This window comes from Pocillopora damicornis, chromosome 2, assembly GCF_964200805.1.
Source record: "Pocillopora damicornis chromosome 2, jaPocDami1.2, whole genome shotgun sequence".
Lineage (NCBI taxonomy): Eukaryota > Metazoa > Cnidaria > Anthozoa > Scleractinia > Pocilloporidae > Pocillopora > Pocillopora damicornis.
Genome location: NC_142671.1, coordinates 24,737,491 through 24,751,814, shown reverse-complemented (window position 1 = coordinate 24,751,814; position 14,324 = coordinate 24,737,491). Strand labels below are relative to the sequence as shown.

Genomic DNA, 14,324 nt, shown 5'->3' with positions numbered 1-14,324 from the left:
AAGTTCAAGTGCAAAACAAAGGCAAAAAGTAGGTGGGTCAGTTGGGGAGTCAATGAACTCTGATCAGAGCTACTGATTGCACAAAGTTTGTTGGTCAATCAGGGAGTCAAGGAGCCCTGAGAAGACCTTCTAATCACAAGGAGGTTAATTAGGGAGTCAATGAACTCTGATAAGGGCTCACAATGGCACAAAGTTGGTTGGTCAATTGGTGAGTCAATGACCTCTGACAGGAGCTGGCTATGGAACACAGTTGTTGATCAGTTGGAGAGTCAATGACCTCTGATGAGAGCTCCTAATGGCACAAAGTTAATAAATCTGGGGCATGGAAGTTTCTAAATTGAGAGTCACTAAGCTCAGATGAGAGTCCCCAACAGCACATAAAAAAAGTAAAGTAAAGCCTTTAGACAGGCCCAAGTGGCCCATGGGGCTGACACTTAAGTCCCATTTCCTTAGCATGAAGCAGCTAGGAGTATTGCTACTCCCCCCTGGATGGGATGGTAGTCCATCACAGGGTTACCCCCATCATATTTGCTGGTACCCATTTGTACACCTGAAAAAAATTTGTGGGTCAATTGAGTCAATGAACTCTAATCAGAGCTACTGATTGCACAAAGTTTGTCGGTTGATTAGGGAGTTAAGGAGCCCTAATAAGACCTCCTAATCACAGGGAAATTGTTGGTTAATTAGGTAGTCAATGAGCTCTGATGAGGGCTCCCAAGGGCACAAAGTTGGTTGGTTGGTTGGTGAGTCAATGACCTCTGATAAGAGCTGGCTATGGAATATAGCTGTTGGTCAGTTGGGGAGTCAATGACCTCTTATAAGAGCTCCTGATGGCACAAAGTTAATAAATCTGGGGCATGTAAGTTTCTAAATTGTGAGTCACTGAGCTCTGATGAGAGCTCCCAACAGCACATAGTTGTTAGTCAATTGAAGAGCCAAGAAGTTTATTGGCAGACAAGTGAGTTAAAAGAGATCTCATGAGAGCTGCCACATGCAAGAAGTATGTTGGTAAATTGGGGAGTCAATGAGCTTTAATAAGAGCTTTTTAGTGAAAAAAGTCAGAGGGTCAATTGAGGAGCCCATGAGCTCTGATGAGAGCTCCTGATCACAAGAAGTTTTTGGTTGATTAGGGAGTCAATGCTCTGATGAGAGCTCCCGATGGCACAATGTTTGTTGGTCAATCAGGATGCAATGAGCTCAGATAAGAACTCCTGATGGTAGAAATTAAAGTTTGTTGCTCAATCAGGGAGTCAACGAGCCTTCAAAAGAGCTCCTGATCACAACATATTCATTGGTGGATCAGAGTTATTGAGCTTGGGTAAGAGCTCTTGAGTGCAAGAAATTTGTTGCTTGATCAGGGATTCAATGAACTCTTAAACTAGTTTGAACTGGCTGAAAATGAGATGCACCATGCAACAGATCAGATAAAACCATAGAGCTACAGCATGTATTTTGTGTGCGTTTTTTCTTATTTCTTTCTACCTTTCTTTCTTTTGAAACTTTTTGCTCTACCTTGACAAAACATATCAACGATACCAGGTAACAATCAGGATTACTGGAGTACCAACAATTACTTTAGGTCAGTCTGGAACTTCTCACATCCAGCACATTAGTGGGTTACATGCATACAACAAATTAATCCTTGTTGAAGGTTTGAGTGTATTAAAAATAATCCACAAACTTTCCATTTCACCTTGGACTGCTGTCTTGGTTGATCAGGGAGTCTGTATGACCCCTTGTAAAAGTTCCTGAATGCAAGATATTTTCCGGTGGATCCAGGAGTCATTGAGTTCTGATAAGAGCTCCCAATTGCAAGAAATTTGTTGGTTGATCAGGGATTCAATGAGCTCTGATAAGAGCTCCTGATGACACAAAGTTCCTTGTTCAGTTGGGGAATCAAACAGCTCTGATAAGAGCTCCCAATGACACAAAGGTTATTAGTCAATTAGGGAGTCAATGAGCTCTTATAAGAGCCTTTCATCACATGATATTTGTAGGCTTGTTCCTGATGGCAGGAAGTTTGTTGGTCGATTGTGGAGTCAATGAGCTCAAATAAGAACTTCCAATGCCAAGAGGTTTGTTCATTTAAATACAAAGGCGAAACAAATTTAGTGGAAATACCCTCAAGACTCAATGAACTTTAATAAGAGTTCTCACTTGCAAGAATCGTGGATTCAATGAGCTCCCAAATGCAAGCAGTCATTTGGTTGATCTGGGAGTCAATAAACTCTGATAAGAGCTCCAGATTGTAAGAAGTTTGTTGGTCAATAATAACTGTCTAATTTGGGAAGACTAACTGTCATTGTGTGGATGTCATAAAAGATTGTTCTAGAAAGGAGAACTCCATTAAATATGACAAACTAGTCAGAAGAGAAAGTTCAGTCATGCCAGTCCCCCCAAAAATGAAACAGCTTCAAATCTAGTGAATAAAATTAACCTGAAAATTTATATGAGAAATTGGTAAGCACTTGGTAAGAAATTGTAGGGAGGGTGCTTAATCCTTGTGAGAAGTTGGTACTAGCAGCATGCTTTGAAATAGCTAGGGACACAGTATCTACCATCTGCCAGTGTAGTACCCATAGTTAGGAAAAGGACACAAGAAAAGTTTATCCATGCTGAGGACAGTTCAGACATCTGATAATGATGTAGCTCTGAAGTATTTCCTTTGTATCTCTACAGATCATGATTTGAGGGCTGACCAGCTATAGTCCTGCAGTGATGTAAAGGACATGCTTTGCTATCTTCCAATAAATCATCTCATAGAAAGCTTGAAAAAGAGCTTTGCAAGCCTCTACCAGCATTCCAAGCTCTTACAGGATGTAACACCACAAGTGGCTTTTGCTAAGTGGCAAAAGGAAGGCTTGGAAGGCTACTGTGAATAACAAACATGCATAATCACAATTACAGGTCTTGGAAAATAAGTACTGAGAAGTTAATCCATCTGCTGAGGCTTTCATAAGCTCCCTTTACATTCCCACATGTTAGGCTGGTACACCAGCAAAGGAAGGGATGATGTCAACAATTCCATGTATTTAACTGACTATATTGTTTTGAACTTTAAATGTAGGAGGTTGGAAACTGGTTCTTGACTGTCTTTTTTTTAACAAGGCATTTGTATTTTTCAAGCCAATAACATCTGCCATTTATGCCTTTCAACAATAAAACATCAGCAATTGAACAATGATGACTGTTCTTTTTTATCGCAAATTCATCAGAAATAATAATTAATAACAGTATATCTCACAAAAACAATGTTTATCTTGATTTCCCAAGCAACCATTGTCATGGTAATAGTTTAACAGACCACAAATAACACATCTCCTCTCCCAAAAAAATGTGTGATATTTGGTTGACCAGTACAAGTGATATTGCCAAAAACATTCCTGAACTCGTATATTTAGTGCACTTCCATGAGCACCCCCACCCACACCTTCCCCTAAAAATCAGTGAGTAGCAGGTCACTGACCCCACAATTTGTCACTGTGACTGATGTAGCAATGATCTATGTGTATCAGCCTGTCACAATCCAATGTCAAACCTTTCATATAGTGAGGTTGCTATGTAATGCCTTTTTTAGGCCTCTTTTTCAAATCTCCTAGACTATTTCAGCTTTCATAGCACATCCCATGACTATAAAGACAAAAAGGGCCTTTCAACTGTAATATCTGTCATACAAGAAATTTCTTTGTTAGCAACATAAAAACCATGTGATAAGGTAGGTTTACAAACATTTAATTCAGGAGTGTTATTCAAGTGTGGTGTAAGAAGTGTGTGAGGGCAGCAGTTTACATGCGCTATTTTTTTAAAAAAATTTTTCTAATTTTCTTTTCTGCGAAAGCTATCATGTTTGTCCTGTATGAAAACCATCCTTTTCAGAACTGACAGTCATAAGTATCTGTCATAAGTAGAGGACTGAGTGTCAAAAAATCCCAGAAATAGTTATTTTGATCTTTTCCTTAAAGACCTGTGCGCAACTTAGTTTTCAAAATTAAAACATCCATGAATCAAGACATGGAAAAATTGAGTATTACTATAAATAGTGACTTAAATGTGAGATGATAAGATTCATTGAAGAGGCAACCAACTCCATTTCTTGTTTGTGTAATGTGATCGTCCGGGTGAGTGTAGTTCTGAAAAGAACTGTTGTTGGTGACTGACGTTTCGACTATCTGTGCGATAGTCATCTTCAGAGTCAAGTAAGGAATAGTTGTCAGTCGATGATGTTATAAAGTCTGGTCTGTTGAACGTGATTGGTCTGTTTAGCCGTGATGTGATTGGCTGGAAGACTCATGTAGAGTTTGTTAACAGTCATTGGTCGGTTTCGATCCGTCTGTTGTTTGTCGGTCTGTTTGTCGGTTTGTTCACGTCGTTAATGAGTCGTTTGTAAGGTGCTGGTAATTGTTGACATCTGTTGAGAGGCGTCTGTTCTAAGTTAGTGAACCAGCTTTCCAGAGTCAGTCGTTGAAAGTAGTTTGTACTGTAGGTTAAGCATTTAGCAGAGTCCCAGTCGATTCTGTGATTAGTTTGTCGGTGATGTTCAGAAATGTGATTGTTTACATCGCCATTTCTAGTAGCTCGTTTGTGTTCAGTTAGTCGCGTGTTAAGGTTTCTACCAGTCTCACCAATGTAGGAGGCCTGGCAGTCGGAGCATTCGATCTTATAAATCGCTCCCTGTCTGTTGTTGGGTTCGTCTTTGTCTTTAACGTTGGTCAGCAAATGTCGTAAAGTAGTTATAGGCCTGTGAGCTACGCGAATGTTGTAAGGTTGTAGGATCCGCACGATAGCCTCAGAAGTGCCTTTGATGTAGGGTATAGTAGCTGTAGTCGTGATAGATGTGGAGTCCCTGTTAGTTTCTGTAGTGTCGGTCACCCTGTGAGTGTTTCGTCTAATGAAGTCAGTGTTGTAGTTGTTTTTGTCAAAAACACGGTCAAGGTACTTGTTTTCGTCAGATAAACTGTCCGGTGTGTTGCAAACAAGTTGCGCTCGTCTTGTCAATGTCTTGATAGTCGTAGCTTTGTGGGAAGTCGGGTTGTAGGATGATTCGTCAAGAAGTCTGTCGGTATGCGTCGGTTTTCTGTATATTGTTGTTCGTAGTTCGTTGTTGTTTCGGCCTACCAAACAGTCGAGAAAAGGAAGCTTGCCGTCTTCTTCGATCTCCCTGGTAAACTGAATGTCGGTGTTTTGTTCGTTAAGGTGATTGTGAAAAGCGTCAATTTCGTCTTTGTGTACGGCGGTAAATGTGTCGTCTACGTAGCGTAACCAAAGCGGTATGGTTTGTCGGCAAGTTGCAAGGGCGCGTTCCTCGATGTTTTGCATCACAATTTCTGCGACAACAACGGAGACCAGCGACCCCATAGCTGTTCCGTGCAACTGCTTGTAGTGTTTCCCGTTGTACTGAAAGTAAGTCGATGTAAGGCAGAGGTTAAGTAGGTCCATAATGTCTTCTGTCGGTAATGGTAGTGCATCAGTAGACTGATGGATGGCGGTTTCAGTACACTGTAGAGCCAATTGAAGTGGAATACTGGTGAACAGTGATTTCACATCAAAAGACACGAGTTTGTAGTCGTCAGGTATCTGTACGTCTTTGATAGCGTCAATAAAGTTCTCAGTTGATTGTAGTTTACGTCTCGATTTGTCAGTCAGTGGTTGCAGTATCGTCGTAAGGTATTTCGACAGTTGGTACGTCGGGGACCCACAGAATGAGACTATAGGTCGCATAGGTATCCCAGGTTTGTGTAGTTTCGGTAGTCCGTAAAGTTTAGGTGGTTGTGGTACAGAGCACCTCAGCCGGTAGTAGCGTTGAGTGTCAAAGGCTTTAGTCTTTTTGAGCGTAAGTAATTTGTTGTTGAGTTTGCGTTGTAGTGCTGGCGTCGGGTCACGTTTAAGTAATTCGTAAGTTTGTTTGTCGTTAACAAGTGCGTCCATTTTGTCATAGTAGTCAGTCTTGTCCATAACAACAGTAACACGTCCTTTGTCGGCTGGTAGTATAACAATTTCCTTGTCGTTTTTCAGTCGTTTCAGTGCTTGTTGTTCGTCTTTGGTTAAGTTGCTGTCAGTTATAGAGGCTGATTGTATCGTGGAAGCAATTCTACTTCTGATGTTGTCCTTGGCAGGTTCTGATAAGTCTCGTTGACGAGAAAGAGCCGCCTCAACACTAGATACAATAGACTCGGCAACCGACGACAACTGGGTCAGGAACATCTCTTCCCGTCCCCTAGACAAGACTGAGACTCAAGTACTATCTTACGGACTGAAACACTCAGTTACGCCTAAACGTATACCGACCGAGTCTATTGTATCTAGTGTTGAGGCGGCTCTTTCTCGTCAACGAGACTTATCAGAACCTGCCAAGGACAACATCAGAAGTAGAATTGCTTCCACGATACAATCAGCCTCTATAACTGACAGCAACTTAACCAAAGACGAACAACAAGCACTGAAACGACTGAAAAACGACAAGGAAATTGTTATACTACCAGCCGACAAAGGACGTGTTACTGTTGTTATGGACAAGACTGACTACTATGACAAAATGGACGCACTTGTTAACGACAAACAAACTTACGAATTACTTAAACGTGACCCGACGCCAGCACTACAACGCAAACTCAACAACAAATTACTTACGCTCAAAAAGACTAAAGCCTTTGACACTCAACGCTACTACCGGCTGAGGTGCTCTGTACCACAACCACCTAAACTTTACGGACTACCGAAACTACACAAACCTGGGATACCTATGCGACCTATAGTCTCATTCTGTGGGTCCCCGACGTACCAACTGTCGAAATACCTTACGACGATACTGCAACCACTGACTGACAAATCGAGACGTAAACTACAATCAACTGAGAACTTTATTGACGCTATCAAAGACGTACAGATACCTGACGACTACAAACTCGTGTCTTTTGATGTGAAATCACTGTTCACCAGTATTCCACTTCAATTGGCTCTACAGTGTACTGAAACCGCCATCCATCAGTCTACTGATGCACTACCATTACCGACAGAAGACATTATGGACCTACTTAACCTCTGCCTTACATCGACTTACTTTCAGTACAACGGGAAACACTACAAGCAGTTGCACGGAACAGCTATGGGGTCGCTGGTCTCCGTTGTTGTCGCAGAAATTGTGATGCAAAACATCGAGGAACGCGCCCTTGCAACTTGCCGACAAACCATACCGCTTTGGTTACGCTACGTAGACGACACATTTACCGCCGTACACAAAGACGAAATTGACGCTTTTCACAATCACCTTAACGAACAAAACACCGACATTCAGTTTACCAGGGAGATCGAAGAAGACGGCAAGCTTCCTTTTCTCGACTGTTTGGTAGGCCGAAACAACAACGAACTACGAACAACAATATACAGAAAACCGACGCATACCGACAGACTTCTTGACGAATCATCCTACAACCCGACTTCCCACAAAGCTACGACTATCAAGACATTGACAAGACGAGCGCAACTTGTTTGCAACACACCGGACAGTTTATCTGACGAAAACAAGTACCTTGACCGTGTTTTTGACAAAAACAACTACAACACTGACTTCATTAGACGAAACACTCACAGGGTGACCGACACTACAGAAACTAACAGGGACTCCACATCTATCACGACTACAGCTACTATACCCTACATCAAAGGCACTTCTGAGGCTATCGCGCGGATCCTACAACCTTACAACATTCGCGTAGCTCACAGGCCTATAACTACTTTACGACATTTGCTGACCAACGTTAAAGACAAAGACGAACCCAACAACAGACAGGGAGCGATTTATAAGATCGAATGCTCCGACTGCCAGGCCTCCTACATTGGTGAGACTGGTAGAAACCTTAACACGCGACTAACTGAACACAAACGAGCTACTAGAAATGGCGATGTAAACAATCACATTTCTGAACATCACCGACAAACTAATCACAGAATCGACTGGGACTCTGCTAAATGCTTAACCTACAGTACAAACTACTTTCAACGACTGACTCTGGAAAGCTGGTTCACTAACTTAGAACAGACGCCTCTCAACAGATGTCAACAATTACCAGCACCTTACAAACGACTCATTAACGACGTGAACAAACCGACAAACAGACCGACAAACAACAGACGGATCGAAACCGACCAATGACTGTTAACAAACTCTACATGAGTCTTCCAGCCAATCACATCACGGCTAAACAGACCAATCACGTTCAACAGACCAGACTTTATAACATCATCGACTGACAACTATTCCTTACTTGACTCTGAAGATGACTATCGCACAGATAGTCGAAACGTCAGTCACCAACAACAGTTCTTTTCAGAACTACACTCACCCGGACGATCACATTACACAAACTACTGATACTCCTGGGTTCAAACCATTTACTTTACTCCATTTCTTGTGTAAAGTGCAACCTTCAGAACGGTTCCAATAAAAATTTTTTGTCAAAAAGTGATGTTAATTCATACTGATTCTGATTGGCGGCAATGATGATAAATAACTTCACCTCACAGAGTGGGAAGTCAGGAGGCAATGTTATTTATTGATTGAGGTTGTTCTCACTTTTTCTGAATGCTGTGTTGTTCACTTTTTTTGTCTCTTGCTGTAATTCTTAATGTACTGTATCTTACAAGAAATTTTTTCTTTCGCCTTTGATATACATCTTTAACCCTTTACACGCTAACATCAGTATTCATATTAATTTTTCCAAGGGTGCTGACCAGGAGAATTTGTCTAACAATCAAGAGTCTCTATAGTTGGTGATCATTTCCTTTATTCTCATGACATTAATGTGTGATTCAGTCACTGCGGTGATATCTTAGGGAGAAATTAGATACTGGTCACTATTATGGATTAAAGGGTCAAACAACATGCTTGTAGGCCAAAAAGGAATTTGGGCTAAGATTCTGAGCCTATTTTGCAGGAAAGTCTGATTGAACATAACTGATTTAATATCTCAGAAACAGACAGTAAAATAAGCTGCACACACTGAAGGAAAGGAAAGTTCACTCAACTATACAGTTATCCTGCTGATATATTGCTACTTATAATCCATCATATATCTTTGCTACTGTGCAACTGGTCAAAATGCATCATGTGACCATATATGCCCAGGGTAAGACTGGGAAATATCCAGATATACCCCAAGTGATATTCTCCAATTTTCAAAGGTTACATCCACAACTATAAGTCAAATTAATCAAGACAAGAAAGCATTTTATGGTTGTTACAGAAGAAGGTTCGTGTTTGTTTGTTTACAGAGTCTTACCAGAGAGCACTGAAAAGTGAACATCTCATACAGTAGTGAGCTGTTTTTAAACGTTCTTTCCTATGCCTTGCAAAAATACTTGAAGAATAATGAATAGCCTCTACTTGGTGGGGAAATATGCTAGTTAAGTAAATTTGTCCTTAGACATTTTCTGTTACTTGAAGCTCACAGTTTGTGTCTCTTAACAAATACATCTGCAGACAAATATCTGTGCATATTTTGGCTCCAAATGGAGACTTTTGTTTTAAATAGGTACCACAGCTATCTCACTGAAAGAAAACCAGGTATTTCTAAGTGATAACAATATCTACTTGAATGCAAAGATGAAATCAAAAGGCAGTCACAATTTCTCTAAGAGAGAGAAAAACACACTGCTGAGCTGCAGCCATAATATCCCAGAATGGAAACACAAAGTCACTGAGCTCCTGCCATATATGATCATGGAATTGAAACGATAATTATGATGATAAATCACAAAGAGCTCACTTATGGGTGTCAAAAATAAAAGCTTTAGCTTAGCAATTTAAATCAAACTATACAAGTACATCTTCCCAATCAGAATATCATTCAAATAATGTTGATAATATAACTTGCAATTTTTATTACATTTAACTTCCATTTGCATTACTTTTGCTCTGTACTGCATGTGCACTGTGGCAAATTGTAAAGATATTCATTACAAAAAAGTGCCCCTCTTCAAGCTTTCTCATATTTGTAAAACTTATCTGTACCATTACATTCACTTTACAGACATGTCACTTTAAAAATATGCTTACTTAGTTTTTCCTGGTGATGACAGTCTGATCAATCCATTCAGAACCAGCAGCTGCTGCCTACAAGCCTAGGGTAAATACACTTTTAAAAACTATCCACGATACAGTAATGTCTAACATAAATGCTAAAAAAACAACATTTATGAGAACTAAATGGGGATGAGTTTCTAAAGCAACTTTGGTGCTGCATCAGTTGGGGGGGGGGGGGGGTATATAACAAGATGATTTGGTTTTATCAACTGAGCTGATAATTTAAATTAGCCACCAATGGAGAGTTTTCAGAAGAGTTTCTGAGCTAATGATTGAACCATTACCCCAGACCATTTGCCGTCATGCAGGGCTAACACTTGAAACATCAGTTTAGAAACTCTTTATGATGGGCAATTTACATTATTAACTCAGTTTATAAAACCAAATTATCTTGTTAACAATAAATTATATATCATTTATGGATATGTTCCAATGCACAGGAATTACCTTTTCATATCCAGCTATCATGTCAAAAATATGCTTTGTGTCTGGAAATGATGTAAAGGCACTCATGAATTCTCCAAACAAGCTTGAACTGGCTGAAAATGAGATATATCATGCAACAGATCAGATACAACCACAGAGCTACAGCATGTATTTTGTGTCAGTGTTTTTTTAATTTCTTACTTCTTTCTTTTGAAACTTTTTGCTCTTCCTTGACAAAATTTCTGAACAATGCCAATTAACAAACCAGATTACTGAGGGCAACAACAATTACTTAAGGTCAGTCTGGAACTCCTTATGTCCACCAAATTAGTGGATTACATACATACAGCAAATCAATCCTTCTAGCAGGTTTGAGTGTGTTAAAAACAATCTACAAAACTCTCCATTTCACCTTGGACTGCGGTCTGGCGACAATTGTAATATCTCTTGTTTCACATAGACAACACATTCACCACCACACATCTTTAAGACCCTTGATACTGTCATTCAGTTCAATTATTGTCATTACTTTGGACATTCCTACTTTCAAATTCTACTTTTAACCTAAATAGTAAAATATTGGTGTACTGAATGTTGCCCTCCATGCAAAAATGTGTAATAAAGTGATAGTTTCATGAAGTCAAAATCCTTTTTATGAGGTTGAAAATTGGCACACACAATTTATCTGTAGAATAACACTCCTGTGTCCACCACACTCTAAATCATTGACAAGGCCCTCCCCACTCAATGTTGCTTACAGGTAACTTAAGGTTCATGGAATCATGAAACACGATAATTTTTCTGGGAGAAGGGGGCAAATACATTAACTTAACAAGAGCAAAGGGAGGAAGTAGTAATAATTTTTTGCCAATTGTGGGTGGTTGCTCACTGGAGGTGGTTCCTTACCACAGGTCAGACCACAGGGGCCCTATATTTTAGGTTACTTGCATATGGTGACCAGATCCTTTTGAAATGACTAGATCCTTAAGAAATGAGTTAATGTCTTGGCCGCTATGATTGTATGTGAACCATATGTTGAAGAGCTTACGAGAGTACAATAAGTACAATGATTGAGCAATGATTGCTATATACCAACTGAAGATGAACACAAATGCGCAGCTTACCAATATGGCTACCTCTGATGCTCTTTTGCATGAACCTGCTAAGGGTCCCCAAGGTGTGAGCATTTTGGCTTCTCAATTCAAGTTGCATTTTCAGAAGTTCAGAAATGTGATTTGAGGTTATTATTAAACCATATAAACATTTTATTTCTTTCCACGTGAGTTTCTGAGCTTCATCAAAATTAATTTTGACTTTCACTAAGTGGGGAGGGGTAGCATGAGAGACTACTTCCATTCACGGTTCACAATGCAACTTCCGTCCACGAGCGACAACTTCCATCAACATCTTCTCCACCACCATACCTCATTCATTGCTTTCAGCATGAATGAGCTAAAAATGGCCTAACCCCTTAAAACAGTCTAACTGGGTAAAAACATCCACATGGTTGAAATGGTCCGATTGGTTAGAATGGTCTAGATAGATAAAATGGTCCAACTACTTAGAATAGTCTGACTTGATAAAAAGGTTGAACTGATTAAAATAGTCACACAAAATAAAATGGTCCAACTGGTTAAAAAACAGTAGAAAAAGGCTGACTGAATAAATGGCTCCAAACATTTGAAATGGTCAAACTAGAAAGATGCAACCAGTGGTAGAAATGGTCCAGATTAACCTCATAAAATTCTCCAATTGTCCAATGGTCAAATGAGAGAAAATGGTCCAACTAATGAAAGTGACTGAACCAGATAAAATGTAGTGCACAGGTAAACATTACTCTACCATACTGACCTGCAATCACAGGATCCTTCTCAGTCAAAATACTGACATTCTCAGTTAACTGCGACAATTCCACAGCACTTCCAGGTGAAAAATCCTTTACAAATCAGAAAAGACTCAGAATGAATAACAGAGGCATTACCAGCAAGCTTCAGGAACTCCAATGCCACCTTTACAAGAACAAGTATTTTTTTTATAATTAATAATTAATCACTTGTCCTTTCTTTTGTTTCAGATTACACACATGTTTATAAACAATAAATAGAAGATCAGAATCTGGAGTCATTCAATAAAACAAATAACTTTTCTATGAAAATATAGGAAAAAAAACTCTGCATGATGTACAATATACTTTCATACCTCAACAACTTGGGCGAGGGGTTTACTGGGAGTAAGAGGGCGGCTTAACCCACTATCTTCCATGAAGGACAATGAACCCTACAGTGAAAGGAAAACAAGATCATCATGATTCAATAGTTATAGGTTGGCATAACAAGTTCAGATTCTAATCACTTACCAGAGTGGTGCCGCCAGACATATGCTGAGGGAGAGAAGACAGCAGTCCAGGATGCAGGCCCTCACTCATGTAAGACATTTCCTACACCAGAACCAAGGAAGTAACATGGTGATCTGCATTTTGCCAAGTGAGGCTGCTTCCATAGAAATGGTCATACACTATGTATTTTTAGTTGTAAAAGCTGGTATATTCAGAATGAACAAGTGTGGTCCAAGTGTCTTATAATAAGCTACTTACTAAACTAGCTTGCTTGAATTGCACCAGGGAATACTGGCCCTAGGTTATCTTTTGCCCCAATACTGACCTCACACTCAGTTAGTAAGAAGTTAATATTGACAGTGTGTGTACACATACAGTTCCTTTATACACTGATATGCAAGAATTGAGTTAAAAGCAGTTAAAGCTGTACAGTCTCATTAAATCAATTTTGTATCTTATTCTTCCAGGCAGAGTATATATGTGCCAATGGAAATTCACAATTAAAATGGGGATCAAAACTTGCATGTACTAATTGAGCACCCAGCAGTTTTATGAGAAAGCCTTGCTTTCCATTCGCATTCTATCAAATTTTCTGTCATCAATTTTCTCCTTAAATGCTTGCTGATCTTTGTAAAAGGATATCAACACCAACAATTGATGCTGGTATTATCAACTGTTAGTCACACCCTTATATATTTTTTTTTTCAAACAGTTCACTTGAAAGTGACTAAGTTTAAGCAAATGCATTTTAAATAAATAAATCTTCCTTCAATTTAATTTATCTGTGAAATGAAGGTACAGGATCAGTCTCAATAACATGTTCTTTTGCTCGCTTTCTACAGCTTTGCATGTCTAGAATGAAATTCTCCTCCTTAGATCAAAAAAGCAATCTGCATGCATAAGAACTAGTCAGTGTACCTGAGTGGTGTAATCTGTATCTGCAATTGAAGAAGTACCACTGAGTGTGTCTAAATTTCAAAATAGTGTTCATTAACATCCATACTTGTAAAGTAATGTGATAGAGTAATTTGAGAAGCAGTTCATATTGATTAATGGTACTAATAGACACTGTCCACACAATACAACAAATGACACAATCTTTTATAAGTATCTTAACCACAAAGCTATTACTTTATGACTTTCTGTGATCTTCCTTACCACTTTCAGGTTCCTCATGAACTAAATTATCTTTTCACTCTGTCACTAGTCTCTAAGGGTAATGTGCAAAAGTAACGCATACAATACAATGCTTACAATATTATGCTACATGTACACCTCATCTACATTTCAATTTCTGTGGTCATTGATTGTCAGATTTCTTCTTTCACTAGAAGTTCTCTGTTTCTGCATGTTTTGCATGTTCTAGTTACATTCATCATGTGCAAAATAGAAGTACACATTGTCTGTTACTTAAATAATTTTCAAACAAGCTTGTGCCAAAGTAAAACATCTTAAATTTGGACAAATAAAACAACAGCAGTTGTT

The 14,324-nt window shown here is 39.3% G+C and overlaps 3 protein-coding genes across 3 annotated transcripts in view; 1 reads left to right on the top strand and 2 right to left on the bottom strand.

The window, feature by feature from the left end:
- Positions 1-14,324, bottom strand: part of LOC113669674 (nuclear pore complex protein Nup107) — a 40,832-nt gene that overhangs the window by 20,700 nt on the left and 5,808 nt on the right. The window contains exons 6-11 of the mRNA XM_027185746.2: positions 13,758-13,807; positions 12,861-12,941; positions 12,704-12,781; positions 12,356-12,440; positions 10,526-10,617; positions 10,052-10,116 (exon numbers count right to left, since the gene is read on the bottom strand). Of these exons, the coding sequence (XP_027041547.2) occupies positions 10,052-10,116; positions 10,526-10,617; positions 12,356-12,440; positions 12,704-12,781; positions 12,861-12,941; positions 13,758-13,807 (451 nt within the window). The remainder of the gene's footprint in view (positions 1-10,051; positions 10,117-10,525; positions 10,618-12,355; positions 12,441-12,703; positions 12,782-12,860; positions 12,942-13,757; positions 13,808-14,324) is intronic.
- LOC149050470 (uncharacterized) lies at positions 506-6,167 on the bottom strand. The gene is made up of 2 exons (XM_089197517.1): positions 4,750-6,167; positions 506-550 (listed from the first exon to the last, which is right to left on the bottom strand). Exons 1-2 carry the CDS (start codon positions 5,950-5,952, stop codon positions 506-508), a joined length of 1,248 nt encoding a protein of 415 aa, XP_089053643.1. The 5' UTR covers positions 5,953-6,167.
- LOC149050469 (uncharacterized) lies at positions 6,235-8,392 on the top strand. Its single transcript, XM_089195237.1, has one exon. It carries the CDS (start codon positions 6,506-6,508, stop codon positions 8,147-8,149), a length of 1,644 nt encoding a protein of 547 aa, XP_089051363.1. The 5' UTR covers positions 6,235-6,505; the 3' UTR covers positions 8,150-8,392.